This window comes from Odocoileus virginianus, chromosome 6, assembly GCF_023699985.2.
Source record: "Odocoileus virginianus isolate 20LAN1187 ecotype Illinois chromosome 6, Ovbor_1.2, whole genome shotgun sequence".
In the NCBI taxonomy this organism is placed as follows: Eukaryota; Metazoa; Chordata; class Mammalia; order Artiodactyla; family Cervidae; genus Odocoileus; species Odocoileus virginianus.
Window position 1 is genome coordinate 16,682,515 of NC_069679.1, and position 12,735 is coordinate 16,695,249.

At 41.4% G+C, this 12,735-nt stretch overlaps 1 protein-coding gene across 2 annotated transcripts; it reads left to right on the top strand.

Moving 5' to 3' along the window:
- The first annotated feature begins 2,313 nt into the window (after positions 1-2,313).
- RNASE12 (ribonuclease A family member 12 (inactive)) lies at positions 2,314-7,326 on the top strand. Of its 2 annotated transcripts, XM_070468509.1 has the most exons (3): positions 2,315-2,709; positions 3,384-6,015; positions 6,689-7,326. In XM_070468509.1, the coding sequence occupies exons 2-3, from the start codon at positions 5,982-5,984 to the stop codon at positions 7,162-7,164; spliced, it is 510 nt and encodes a 169-aa protein (XP_070324610.1). In that variant the 5' UTR covers positions 2,315-2,709; positions 3,384-5,981; the 3' UTR covers positions 7,165-7,326. The 2 variants fall into 2 exon arrangements, with proteins under 2 accessions (XP_020754022.1, XP_070324610.1); XM_020898363.2 differs by lacking the exon at positions 3,384-6,015 and having other exon boundaries at positions 2,314-2,709.
- The last annotated feature ends 5,409 nt before the right edge of the window (positions 7,327-12,735 follow it).

The window sequence follows — 12,735 nt, forward strand, 5'->3', positions numbered from 1 at the left end:
GGCAGGAGACCCCCGACCTGTACAGAAAACACAGCTAGAACAGATATGGACGGGGTGCGAATTTGTCGCTAACATGGCTCTTATCAGCTCCCACTGATTTTGTCATTCTTTTCATTTCCATTAGTTATTGCTCTTGTTTAGTTACTAAGCTGTGTCCAACTCTGGAATACCACGAACTGTCGCATGCCAGGCTTCCCTGTCCTTCATCATCTCCCGGAGCTTGCTCAAATTTATGTCCATTGAGTCAGTGATGCTATTTAACCATTTCATCCTCTGTTGTTCTCTTCTCCTTTTCCTTCAATCTTTCCTAGCATCAGGGTCTTTTCCAATGAGTCGGCTCTTCACATCAGGTGGCCAAAGTATTAGAGTTTCAGCTTCAGCATCAGTTCTTCCAATGAATATCCAGGACTGATTTCCTTTAGGATGGACTGGTTGGATCTTCTTGCAATCCAAAGGACTCTCAAGAGTCTTCTCCAGCACCACAATTAGAAAGCATCAATCCTTCAACACTCAGCCTTCTTAATGATCCAACTCTCATGTCCATACATGACCACTGGGAAAAGCATAGCTTTGACTATTGTTGGCAAAGAGATGTCTTTGGTTTTTAATATGCTGTCTAGGTTTGTATTGGTTATTCTTCTTCTCTAAAGAAGAACTTTCCTTTATTACATGAAAGATATTTGGCTACCCTGAAATAATGTGCAGCTCTTGTATTTTAATTATAAATTTTCATATTAAGGATTGATTCAGACTCAGAGGGGAATAGTGATCTTTGTCTTTTCCCTGATATGTCCCAAGTGTCTAAAATAGTGTCTGGCACAGGTAGACAAATGACATGTGAATGATAAAATTTACTTATAGTAGGTGACAAAAATCCCATATAAACAGTGACTGAGGAAACTAAGTCTTGGCACAACCATGAGTCAAGAATTCTGAGTGTGATCCCTGTACTCAAGGAGTTTTTTAAGGGAAGTTGATAAGAATGTTTGTCTCCTGGTTAGTGCTATTGGCTGATAGATGTTTCTAGATGCCCCTGAATCCCTGGGAGAAAAAAAACCATAATAATAACCACGTTGAATTTCTCCCCAGATTAGTAGGACAGAAGACTTAGAATTAACTTTAATTTGATATAGAAGCAATAAGGTGATGCAAATTTTCTTGCCTAAGTTTGTAGAATAAGATCTATACCTGTTAGGCAGCAAAATATTTGTTACTTACAATACTGCACTGATTTTTTAAGTAAATCAGTTATCAGGAAGTGTCTCCCCCCCCCCCCCCCGATATCTTGCCAGGCATTTTTGAAGAACATTCAAGAACATATTTGTTTTCACAAAAATGAAATCATATTTTGTATTTTATTACATAACTTTTCACTTAATTCATCAGACTTAATGGAAAAGAATGTAAAAAGGAATGTGTACATATGTATAACTGAATCACTTTGCTGTAACAGCAGTAACTAGCACAATATTGTAAATTACCCATGCATGCGTGCTAAGTCGTTTCAGTCATGTCCACCTCTTTGTGACCCTATGGACTATAGCAGTCCAGGCTCCTCTGTCTATGGCAAGAATACTAGGGTGGGTTTCCTTACCCTTCTCCCAGGGATGGAACCTGTGTCTCTGATGTCTGCAGCAGTGGTAGGAGGGTTCTTTACCACTAGCGCCACCTGGGAAACCTGATTTAAAAAATATAATTAATCAGACTTACCTCAAACTTTTATTTATTTATTTATTTATTAAAAAAACTTTTAATTTTGTATTGGGGTACAGCCAATTAACAGCTGTGATAGTTTTAGGTGAACAGTGAAGGGACTCAGCCATACATATACATGTATACACCCCTCCATTGGGAGGGGTCTTGATTTGGTTACAAGGTATTTATGGGAAGGTGGGGGCACAGAGGGACAGGTGGAATCCAGGAGACACAGAAGAGCTGCACCATGGAGAAGCGAGGCTCTCAAGTCAGAGATGGAGAGAGATGGGGGAGTTAAAAGGGAACTTTGATAGTTTTACAGCAGATGGAGATTTTAAAAACTAATTTTGCATTATTGTTTGTGTGACAACTGAGGTCCTGTGCCCAGGGAGGGCTCCCATACTCCCAGGGAGAGTCAAAGCAACCTCCAAATGTCTGTTCCAACACGTTTCCTCTGCAGGAGAGAGCAAGTGAGCCTAGGTCTGTCTAGAACGTTCTTGGATCCTGCGGGGGAAAACATCCTGGGCATCTCTATATCCAAGAAAACTTCAGTGGTGTCTGTAGTACTATTTGTTAAAAGTTGGTGCAATTGGATTTGCTTGGGGAGATTTGGCAGAATGGAGAGATCTTTAGTTTGTCTGTCAATTGCTGCTTTACAGATCATCCCACATGGTGGCCAAAAACAACAACACTCATTCAATCCTAAATCTGGAGGTTGAACTTCACTAGGCAGTTCTTGCTTGAGGTCGTGTATGTGGTTTCATGCACAGGGAACTGAAACGGGTGGAGCAGTCTGGGCATCTCCCTCGCTGTATGGCCTCCCCCCGTGTGGTCTCAACAGTCAGACTTCTTTCTGCAGGACACCCAGAGTCAACGTCCTCGGAGAACCATGGCCCAGTGGAAGCTTGTGACCTCGGCTGAGAGGTCACGTGATGCTACATGATGGGAGCAGGCACAGAAGCCCACCCTTATTCTCAGCAAAGGACAGAGACTCTACATCTTGCTAAGGGAGTGGTAAGGTTCTGGAAGAGACTGCGGGATAGAAATATACTGTGGTCATTTTGGGGAGAAATACAATCTGCTACATGGCTTTAAGGTGAGCAAGGCATTGGGCAACTGCAGAAGTCTTGCAAGGGTAGCCAACCACATCTGTGGGACATGAGTAAGCGCCACAGTTTCCAGGGAGGTGAAGCAGCTGGAGGTCTTTGCGCATTTCTCTCCCTCCATGCATTCTGTCCCTGGTGGCCTCTGCACAGCCACACTTCACACGTGGCAGCTGAAGGCATCCAGAGTAAGTGCTTGCTTTCTCTACTGTCCCTTGGAGGCCACTGCCTTGTCACAGACAATGTGGGACGTGGCTCAGTTTCTAGCTGTCCTGGAGCAGAGCTCATTACTTTGACAGGATGAGTCGTGAGAGGAATTACTTACGTTGTTCTACATCCTGGCACTGATATTAGTTTCCAGCAGCTATCTGCCTCCTGCAGTCTTCTGAGATAGACCTGAGACTTAGCAAAGGGAGAGTGGTGGGAATTTTAGGTTGAGCGCAATCATCTGATAATCCCTTCCCTTTTTCTCCCCCCCCTCCTCCCCGCCCTCCCTTCCTCCCTGCCTCCTTCTTCTCCTCTTCCCCCTCCATCTCCATCCTTCCTTCTTTCCCTCTTTTCTTCTTCACTCCCTTCCCTCTTCAGATGCACAGAACTAAGTTGATCATATTCTGTTTACAGCCTCTCTGGTTTTATTCAATTTTATTATTTTTCCTTTTTATCCCTTATCCTTGCTTCTATTTCTCTCATTCTCATGGGCATCTGTCTTAGAGGATGTAATCCACGTTCTTCCATCCTATTTAGATATTGTATATCCTTGGAAAATATATTATTTTGGAGCATGAATGTTTTCAATTTAAATCAACTGGCAGTGATTTTTCTTTTTTCACACAGCACCATGTTTTGGAGTGCTATACATGTTGTTATTTGTAAAACTAGTGCATTATTTGAAGCTGTTTTATACTATTTTATTTTATGTATCTAAAACATCTCTACCTGTCCATTTCTGTCATGCGGGACATTTACATTACCTTTAGGTCTTTTCTGCCACTTATCATGCCGTGATGAACATCCCTGCACATATTCTATCTGGAAGAACTCTGTTGGAGTCTATGATCGGGATAAGATTACACGGTCTCAGATTATACCCATTCATAATTTCACCAAATACTTCCAGATTACTTTCCAATATTACTGCACCAATTTTTCAAGTCTACTAACATTTTTTCCAGCACTTGATGTTAGATATTCTAGTTGTTGATAATCTGGTGGTTAAAAACCACTTATCTCTTGGTTATGTTAATTTCCATTTATTAGATTACCAACACAGTTAAGCATTGACTTCCTCTTCTGAAATTGACTTTTCGTAACTCTTGACAATCTTTTCTCCTCTGGAGTGTTTGTGTCTTTTTATTGTTGATATAAAGGAATCAGTCCTGAATATACATTGGAAGGACTGATGCTGAAGCTGAAACTCCAATACTTTGGCCACCTGATGTGACGAACTGACTCCTTGGAAAAGACCCTGATGCTGGGAAAGATTGAAGACAGGAGGAGAAGGGGATGATTGAGGATGAGATGGTTGGATGGCATCACCGACTTGATGGACATGAGTTTGAGCAAGCTCCGGGAGTTGGGAATGGACAGGGAAGCCTGGCGAGCTGCAGTCCATGGGGTTTCAAAGAGTCGGACATGACTGAGCGACTGAACTGAACCACTGAAAGAAGGAATTCCTTATCTGTAGGTGTTAATCTTTGGTTAGTTTTAGGAATTACAAATGTTTTCTCCATTTGGCTGCCAGCACTATAAAACATTTAAACCCAGCCTCAACTCTATTGCAAAAGGGTAATACTCTGAAATAAGAGATAGGCCTAGTTGCATTAGTTGAGGATAAATTTTGTAACAAGAGTTGATTCCTTGCCTGTAAACTTAGTATCACATCTATATTTTAGCAACTTGGAAATCCTGGCAGGAAGCAGTGAACTTGTGACAATACATAGATAGAGTTCTTTTTATCCAACAGAAATGCTTTTGTAAGATGTGCAAATCAAAATTTGTTAATTGAAAATTTCACAAACAATTAATTATGCACTTATATCTTTGTGGCATTTTTGCAGCACATACTAAAACAGGACAGTTTGAATTGTGAAAGGACAGCCAGAGTGAAAATTTTGGGAAAGTAAATAAAAACCTCCTGCATGTTGATCTTCATGGTCTGGAATTATGCTTTTATTTTTATTGCATAGAAAGAGACACATTCTTTGAAGACTTTTCCAGGACTGACTCCCAGACAAATTTTAACCCCCAAAGAGCTTCTACATGACAATTAGAAAGACATATACAGATACATACAAAGGAGACTGTGTAGCTGTCTTTCCAAAAGACAAATCATTTCAGAGCAAGAAAGAGCAAAATTAAGTCCATTTTCCCATTCCTGTATCAAAGACTGTAAGATTTTGGCAACAAAAATAATTCTATTGTCTCAATACCTGAGTCACTATTTTACTTAAGCCCTTATCTACTAATTTTCCATGTAGGTGTCCAATGTATACTATAATTCAGTGGTTCTCAAATTTTGCTGCATATTAGAGTCACTGGGAAACTCTTAATATACTCAGCACTCAGGTCTTACCCAACACTAACTGAGGCAGAATGCCTCAAGGTGGCATTTAAAAATGCCTCAGAGATTCCTAAGTTCAGCAGAGTTTGGAAATCATTACCATGCTCTCTGAGAGCCTAGGGCTTTATAAAGACTCATGTTAATGTCCAGGAATTGTTTCTTCCCTGCCCTGGACGCCACGTGGGAATGAAATTTGCTGAAACTGGAATTCAAGGCTTAAGGATTGAGATGGTGAGATTTTTATTATTTTTGCCACATCAGATCTCTGCCTGAAACTTTCTGCAACTTACTTCTTCATTAATGAAGTGGAGATAACAGCTACTTCAGAGGTTTGTAGTCAGGACTGATGAAAATTTGGAAAATAACTAGACTCAGGACTTTAATAAGTGTTTTGAAAAGTCACTGCTCCTTTAATGAGGACACAAACAGGACCTGCCTTCCTCAACTGTCCCTCTGAAAGTAACTTCTCTTCCTGAAGGCAGCCGAGCACACTCCCTTCCTACAGGCGCCTCCCTTTCTGCTCCTTCCACTTGGACCTGCCCACACTCAGCTGGCTCCCTACCAGTTATTGTCTGGGAACAGTGAGACACAAAGGACTTTCTGAGTTCCATGATCACAAGGATATGTTGTCTATGAGAGCTACAGCAAAAACCAAAGGTGAGAGGGTCTAGCACAAAACCAAGTAAGATCGACAGAAGGAGAGGTTGGAAAGGAATTGGGAGGAAAGGATCAGTAGACAGTGCTAAAAAAGCATATGGAATTGTGTAGGATCAAGGTTAAGACAATTATGGGAGAGAAAGTTGTTTAGTAATAGGAATAAAACAATCAGATATGGGGTACTTTTAATAGCTTCTGTGTGTTCTGCTTTGTATTAAGCACTCTGATGGATTCAGGAGAAACAGGTGATGAGATACCAACTATTAAGAAGCTATGGAGACCACCACCACCACCACCAAAACCCAGGAATAATTAGAGAACTGATCAATGCCAGCCTGAGAGCTAAAATGATCAGAAAGGGCTTTCTTGGGGAGCTGTACCTCTAGCTGAACATTGCAGGGTTAGCATGGTTTTTATTAACAGAGAGAAGGCTATTAAAATATCAAAGGCCAGGGGAGAAAGTCCCTGGGTCAGGAAGATCCCTGGAGTAGAAAATGGCAACCTATTCCAGTATTCTTGTCTGGAAAATTCCATGGACAGAGAAGCCTGGTGGGCTACAGTCCATGGGGTCGCAAAGAGTTGAACATGACTGAGCACAGGGGAGAAAGTCAGTGGATGGGGCTGGTGGAATCTGATCACTCTCCAATATTTGCTGTCTTCTCTTCCTTTATAGGAATTAAGCCAAAACACGTGAAGGATCTCATACCCCTGATGATACTAATGGTGATAATCTTCTTGCTGCTTCTATTCTGGGAAAATGAGCTGGATGAGGATGCAGTGGCAGCAACTTTAGAGCAGTTGCATGTGGATTACCCTCAGAGTGACATTCCGATGAGGTACTGCAACCACATGATCATACAAAGAGTCATCAAGGAACCCAACAACACCTGCAAAAAAGACCATTTCTTCATCCATGAGAGGCCTCGAAATATCAACGGTGTTTGCAATTCTCCCAGGAGGGTGCCTTGCCAAAACCACAGCCCTGGTCTCTGCTTCCTGAGTGAAATTGAGTTCAAAATGACAGTCTGTAAGCTCATTGAAGGCACCAGATATCCTGCCTGCAACTACCGCGTTTTCACCACAGAGGGGTTTATTGTTGTCACTTGTGATGACATGAGGCCATCTAAAATCCAGAGATACACTGAATAATCTGAGACTAGCATCAGAGTCTGCCGTCCTCTCATCTCCTCTCTCAGAAGCACTGCTGCTGGTTTTCCTGCACGCTGTGGACATGGGGCCATGCCCAGAGTGAAATGCATTTATCCTTCCACTATTGCTGAGCTGGAATCTTTTTATTCTGCTTCAATAAAAAAAAATCTACTGAATTAAACCATAAACTCTATATGTGTTTTAATTCCTTCTCCTTTTTCTGTGGGTCATTTGATGAGAACCAAGAGTGAATCCTATGCAGGCCTGAAATTAGGTAAGGGAAGTAAGGTACTCATTTGACACCCAAAATTTGAGGAACACCAAAATCCCCAGAGTCATAGAGTCAAATAAAATTTTAAGGATCAATATAAAAATTTCTGATGAACAAAATATCTGAATTTTAAATTAAGACCCATTCTGACAGGGTTGGATTTAGGATGAGGTGGGGTGCATGAGTTTTAACAGTGTAGAGTCAGATACTGTTACTTAAAATTTTGATATTTGTTCAGCAGGGTTTATTTTGCATTAAATTTATTTCTTTGTTTCTTTGTTTTTATTAGAGTATAGTTGATTTATAATGTTGTGGTCCTTTCTGCGGTATAGAAAAGTGACTCAGTTATACATATATTCTTTTCTATTAAGGTTTATCCTAGGATATTGAATATCATTCCCTATACCATAGGAGAGTCCCTTGGACTGCAAGGAGATCAAACCAGTCAATTCTAAAGGAAATTAGTCTTGAATATTCATTGGAAGTCTGATGCTGAAGCTGAAGTGCCAATCCTTTGGCCACCTGATGCAAAGAACTGACTCCTTGGAAAAGACCCTGATTCTGGGAAAGATTGAAGGCAGGAGGAGAAGGGGATGACAGAGGATGAGATGGTTGGATGGCATCACTGACTCAATGGACATGAGTGTGAGCAAGCTCCGGGAGTTGGGAATGGACAGGGAAGCCTGGCGTGCTGCAGTCCATGGGGTCACAGAGACCTGGACATGAGAGAGCAACTGGACTGATACTGTAGGACCTTGTTGTTATCCATTCTAAATATATATAATAGCTTGCAGCTGCTAACCTCATACTCCCAATCCATCCCTTCCTTGTCCCCTCCCTCTGGCAACCACAAGTTTGTTCTCTATGTCTGTGAGTCTGTTTCTGATTCATGTGTGCGTGCTCAATCGCTTCAGTTGTTTTGGGCTCTTTGTGACCCTAAGGACTGTAACTCACCAGGCTCCTCTGTCCATGGGATTCTCCAGGTAAGAAAAGGTAGCGGGTTGCCATGCCCTCCTCCAGGGGATCTTCCCGACCCAGGGATCGAACCCTTGTCCCTTACATCTCCTGCATTGGCAGATGGATTCCTTACCACTGTCGCCACCTGTGAAGCTCATTTCTGTTTCATAGATAGGTTCTTTTGTGTCATATGCATTAAATTTATTTTTAAATGTTGCAATAAAATACTGTTTATCTTGATTATCGGGCTTTTAACAGTTTGTACCTGCAGAATGAGTACTTCATTCATCTCACATTCATCCTAGACTTTATCCTAAATGTAGAGGGAGTAGGGGTCATCTCTTAAGGTCTTCTTTAAGGATGACATATATAACTCAAGCTGTACCTGCTCTTATTCAATGGCTGCCTCTGTGCCTTGAAAGAAAGTAAAAGGAGATCAGAAGAAGCCTTATTGGTCAGAAACCATTTCCCTTAAAGTCTAGAAAGAAATGGATAAAGATTTCCCAGGGAGGGATCAAGACTCTCAGGGTTCCGTCTATTTCCTCTTTGTGTCCCCAGAAGGAACAGAGATTACTTTGACTCAGACTAATCATTCTTTCCCTTTTTAGTTCTTACAACTGGATTGTTGTTTAGCTCCTCCTCATTTGCTATGGACAGAGGGTCTTTAAAATGAGAGGACAAAGGAAGAGAAGGAAGGGAAATAGAGACGCCTAATTCTGGGGATTTGATTACGTTCTGCTCCTCTATATCAGTTTCCTCATCTGTAAAGTGAAGAGATTGAACTAGATAATCTTTGAGCTTCTTTTCAGATCTATTCGGAGAAGGCAATGGCACCCCACTCCAGTACTCTTGCCTGGAAAATCCCATGGACCAAGGAGCCTGGTGGGCTGCAGTTCTTGGGGTTTCGAAGAGTCAGACATGACTGAGTGACTTCACTTTCACTTTTCACTTTCATGCACTGGAGAAGGAAATGGCAACCCTCTCCAGTGTTCTTGCCTGGAGAATCCCAGGGACGGCGGAGCCTGGCGGGCTGCTGTCTATGGGGTCGCACAGGGTCGGACACGACTGAAGCGACTTAGCAGCAGCAGCAGCAGCCAGATCTATTACTCCACAATTCTATTTCTTAGGGAATCTAGAATCTTTTTGGAGTTGTCAGAGATAGGGAGTAGTAAGAAAAAAAGGGGTAATAGGCAAGTAAGGGCCAGGTTATAGGGTCACTAAATCTGAGCTATGACAGTTTAATCCTGTGAGAGCCAGACACTCATACACTGAGCTAAAGCAGACACAGGCAATGCGTAAGCTTTAGAGGGCCTGGTCTGTTCTTATCTTTTCAGTTGAGAGACTTCAAACTATTCCATTATTTATTTGTACTTAATTCAAGGTCAGATCAACCTATGCTAGTTGGTAACTCTGTCATTGTTAAACATCAAGTTCTAACAGACTGGTGACATTTTTGGAGGAAAGGGTGTGACAATCATTTGTAAAGAACACTTGGCAACCTTGTAAGTAGAGGCTTACCTCTCTGGGGTAGCCCTTTTGCAGCTGAGTTCCATTACTCATTTCTCTGCAAGTGATGAATCTCATGGTCCTTGTTTTTATGAAAGCATGGGTGTCACCAGGGAAGCAGAGCCCCCATTGTCAGAACAGATGCTGAGAGGGACTAGCTGGCCCCTACTGTGTGACAGGTTGGGTCCTGGTAGCAGAATCATTTCCTGGGAAAATGTAGCTGAAATGGGGTTTTGCTTTTTGCTTTTTTGAAATGCTTTAAGCCTATGTTTCTATGTTCTGATTTCTGATTCCTTTTTCTCCCTCTCTCCCTAGGCTTAATTGTCCTTTCTTCCCTTCTCAGTACTTTTCCTTCCCTTTCTCCCCTAACCTCCTTCTTTGTATTTAAAACCAAAATCTTGCAGATAATGCATTCTCATTAAAGTAAGTAATTATCCTTGGAGTATTTTCATTTTCCAAGCATCAAATCCCAATTCAAATGAACTGTGACATTTTAGACATTTGTAGTTTGAAAGGAGTCAGGTGCATATTTTTTAAAATAGGTACCAGCAACCCCAATCAAACCCAAGTGGCTGTGAATTCTTCCCATGTAAAATGTTTTTAGAAAAACTGGGTGTTTCTGTTCTGCTCTTCTTGTTTATTTTTATCCTTGTTGTCTCCTGTTTTCCTATTAGCACCTCACTATTGATGTGAGCTGAAACTCCAGTACTTTGGCCACATCATGCAAAGAGTTGACTCATTGGAAAAAGCCCTGATGCTGGGAGGGATTGGGGGCAGGTGGAGAAGGGGACAACAGAGGATGAGATGGCTGGATGGCATCACCAACTCGATGGACATGGGTTTGAGTAAACTCCGGGAGTTGGTGATGGACAGGGAGGCCTGGCGTGCTGCGATTCATGGGGTCGCAAAGAGTTGGACACGACTGAGCAACTGAACTGAACTGAACTGAACTGATTGGTATGGTGGTAGAGGATATTTAGGAAGCAGTTCAAATCCTTCTTCCCTCCTCCCTTCAACCTGTACCAAGTCTGTGCTCAAGGCACACACATGAAAACATCCACTGAATCCTTAATAATCTATCAATAATCAACCAACCCAATTACTAAGGCTCATGTATTTTTGGTACTGGGTGTTTGCTGTAATTTCACACACAGGACAGAATAGGGTGTACTCACAGGAGAGTGGGTCACACTGATTTGACTGGAACAGGTGTGTATACCAAAATAATGGGTGGTCATCCTTGAGAGGCAGGTTGGGATTAGATCAAATATCATTTTGACCAAGTGGACTCGGAAGATTAGATTACCTTGAAGAGACAATGAGAAATATCTCAATGTTCCTGAAATAGTGTCACTGCAAGTGTGTTTTTAGAAAAGTAGCATATTGAAGGAATTGGAGGGGCAAGGACTAGTGATTAGGAGATAATACAGTAGATACACGTATAAGGGAAGGAGGCTTTTAGAGGTGGGAGAGAAAAAAAGAGGGAAAAAAAGGGGATGGTCATTACAGAGCAAGAGAAAGAATTATTACCCCAAATAAGCATTCCTTCTGGGATTCTCACTGTGAATTTTCCAGCACTGACCTCAAGTAAAGGACTTTCTACAGTAGTCAAACCATGTTATGTTGTTGGCAAACATTGTGAGAAACTAGGACATATATAGTTCATTCTCCCTGTAGAGAATGAAAAGAAGCAGAGGCTATTTTCCAGGCTCAAGAAATTTCTAGACTCCAGGAATTGGTGACGGACAGGGAGGCCTGGCGTGCTGCAATTCATGGGGTCGCAAAGAGTAGGACACGACTGAGCGACTGAACTGAGCTGAACGGAATAAAAAGGAGAAAAACTATACCAACTAACTTCAAAAATTTTAAAAAATGTATAAAATCAAACGCAATGTTATCTATGCTGTAGGGTTTCCAAAACAACAAAAATTACTCTGGGTTGAAGTGGAAATAAACAAAGAAGATTTCACAAGAGAAGAAGCAATGGTACTGCCCAAGGGCACTGGGGTTCTGACAGCCAAGTGGGCACTGCATTCAGTTCTCTGAGCATCACTGGTTCCACTTTGTCTCCTCCTTCTATCGCAGACAATTCTGCCTTCTCCTTCTTGCACCCCCTTCCGTTGTTAGACCTAGTAAGAGGAACTCCCAGGAAATGAATACAATTTCACTTCCTGCCTTGCAACAAGCTGGAATCTTTCTCCACAGGATCAACTTGCCAAAAGAACTGGTAAAGACAGAAATTCCATGACTGAGAATCAGTGGGAAAAGAAATGAGAGATGGGAAAATATCATGGTGGTTTTTTCACGTGCCTGCCATGCACCAGGTACTGTGTGAGGCTGGGGGATCCACAGCAATAGTGAGGAATATGTTAAATGAGATCATTGGGACCCACTGCAGAGATTACAGACTTTACCAGTGAGATTATAGATGGGGTGAAAAGAAAGAGAAATGACTACTTGGTTCTGGGTACTTTAAACGTATTATCTTATATAATTCTCATATTTTCTTTTTTTTCACAAGAGGAAACTGAAGTTAGTTACATGAGGTGGAATAAATTGCTTATTACTGGATAAACAGGGATTTGAAGTTGGATCTTCAGACTACACAGCTGATTGTCTTTTTCCTATCTCATCCTTTCTTTAGTAGATGTAGGTGTCTTAGCTTACATGTAGGAGTCAACCCTGGGAATGTCATAAGGAAAAGACATTTTAATATTTTAATATTAATATTTTAATATTAATTAAAATTAAAATATTTTAATATTTTAATATTTTAAATATTTTCTTCATTTTTATCTTTTAGTTTTTACTGCAGAAGAGTTTGCCCTAGATCTGAG

What these genes read in the sequence shown, in the direction of transcription:
- RNASE12 (XM_070468509.1), top strand. Translation starts at nt 5,982, where the DNA reads ATGTTGTCTATGAGAGCTACAGCAAAAACCAAAG. An exon ending in AGCTACAGCAAAAACCAAAG is followed by an intron (nt 6,016 to 6,688) that starts GTGAGAGGGTCT and finishes CTTCCTTTATAG; the next exon opens with GAATTAAGCCAAAACACGTG.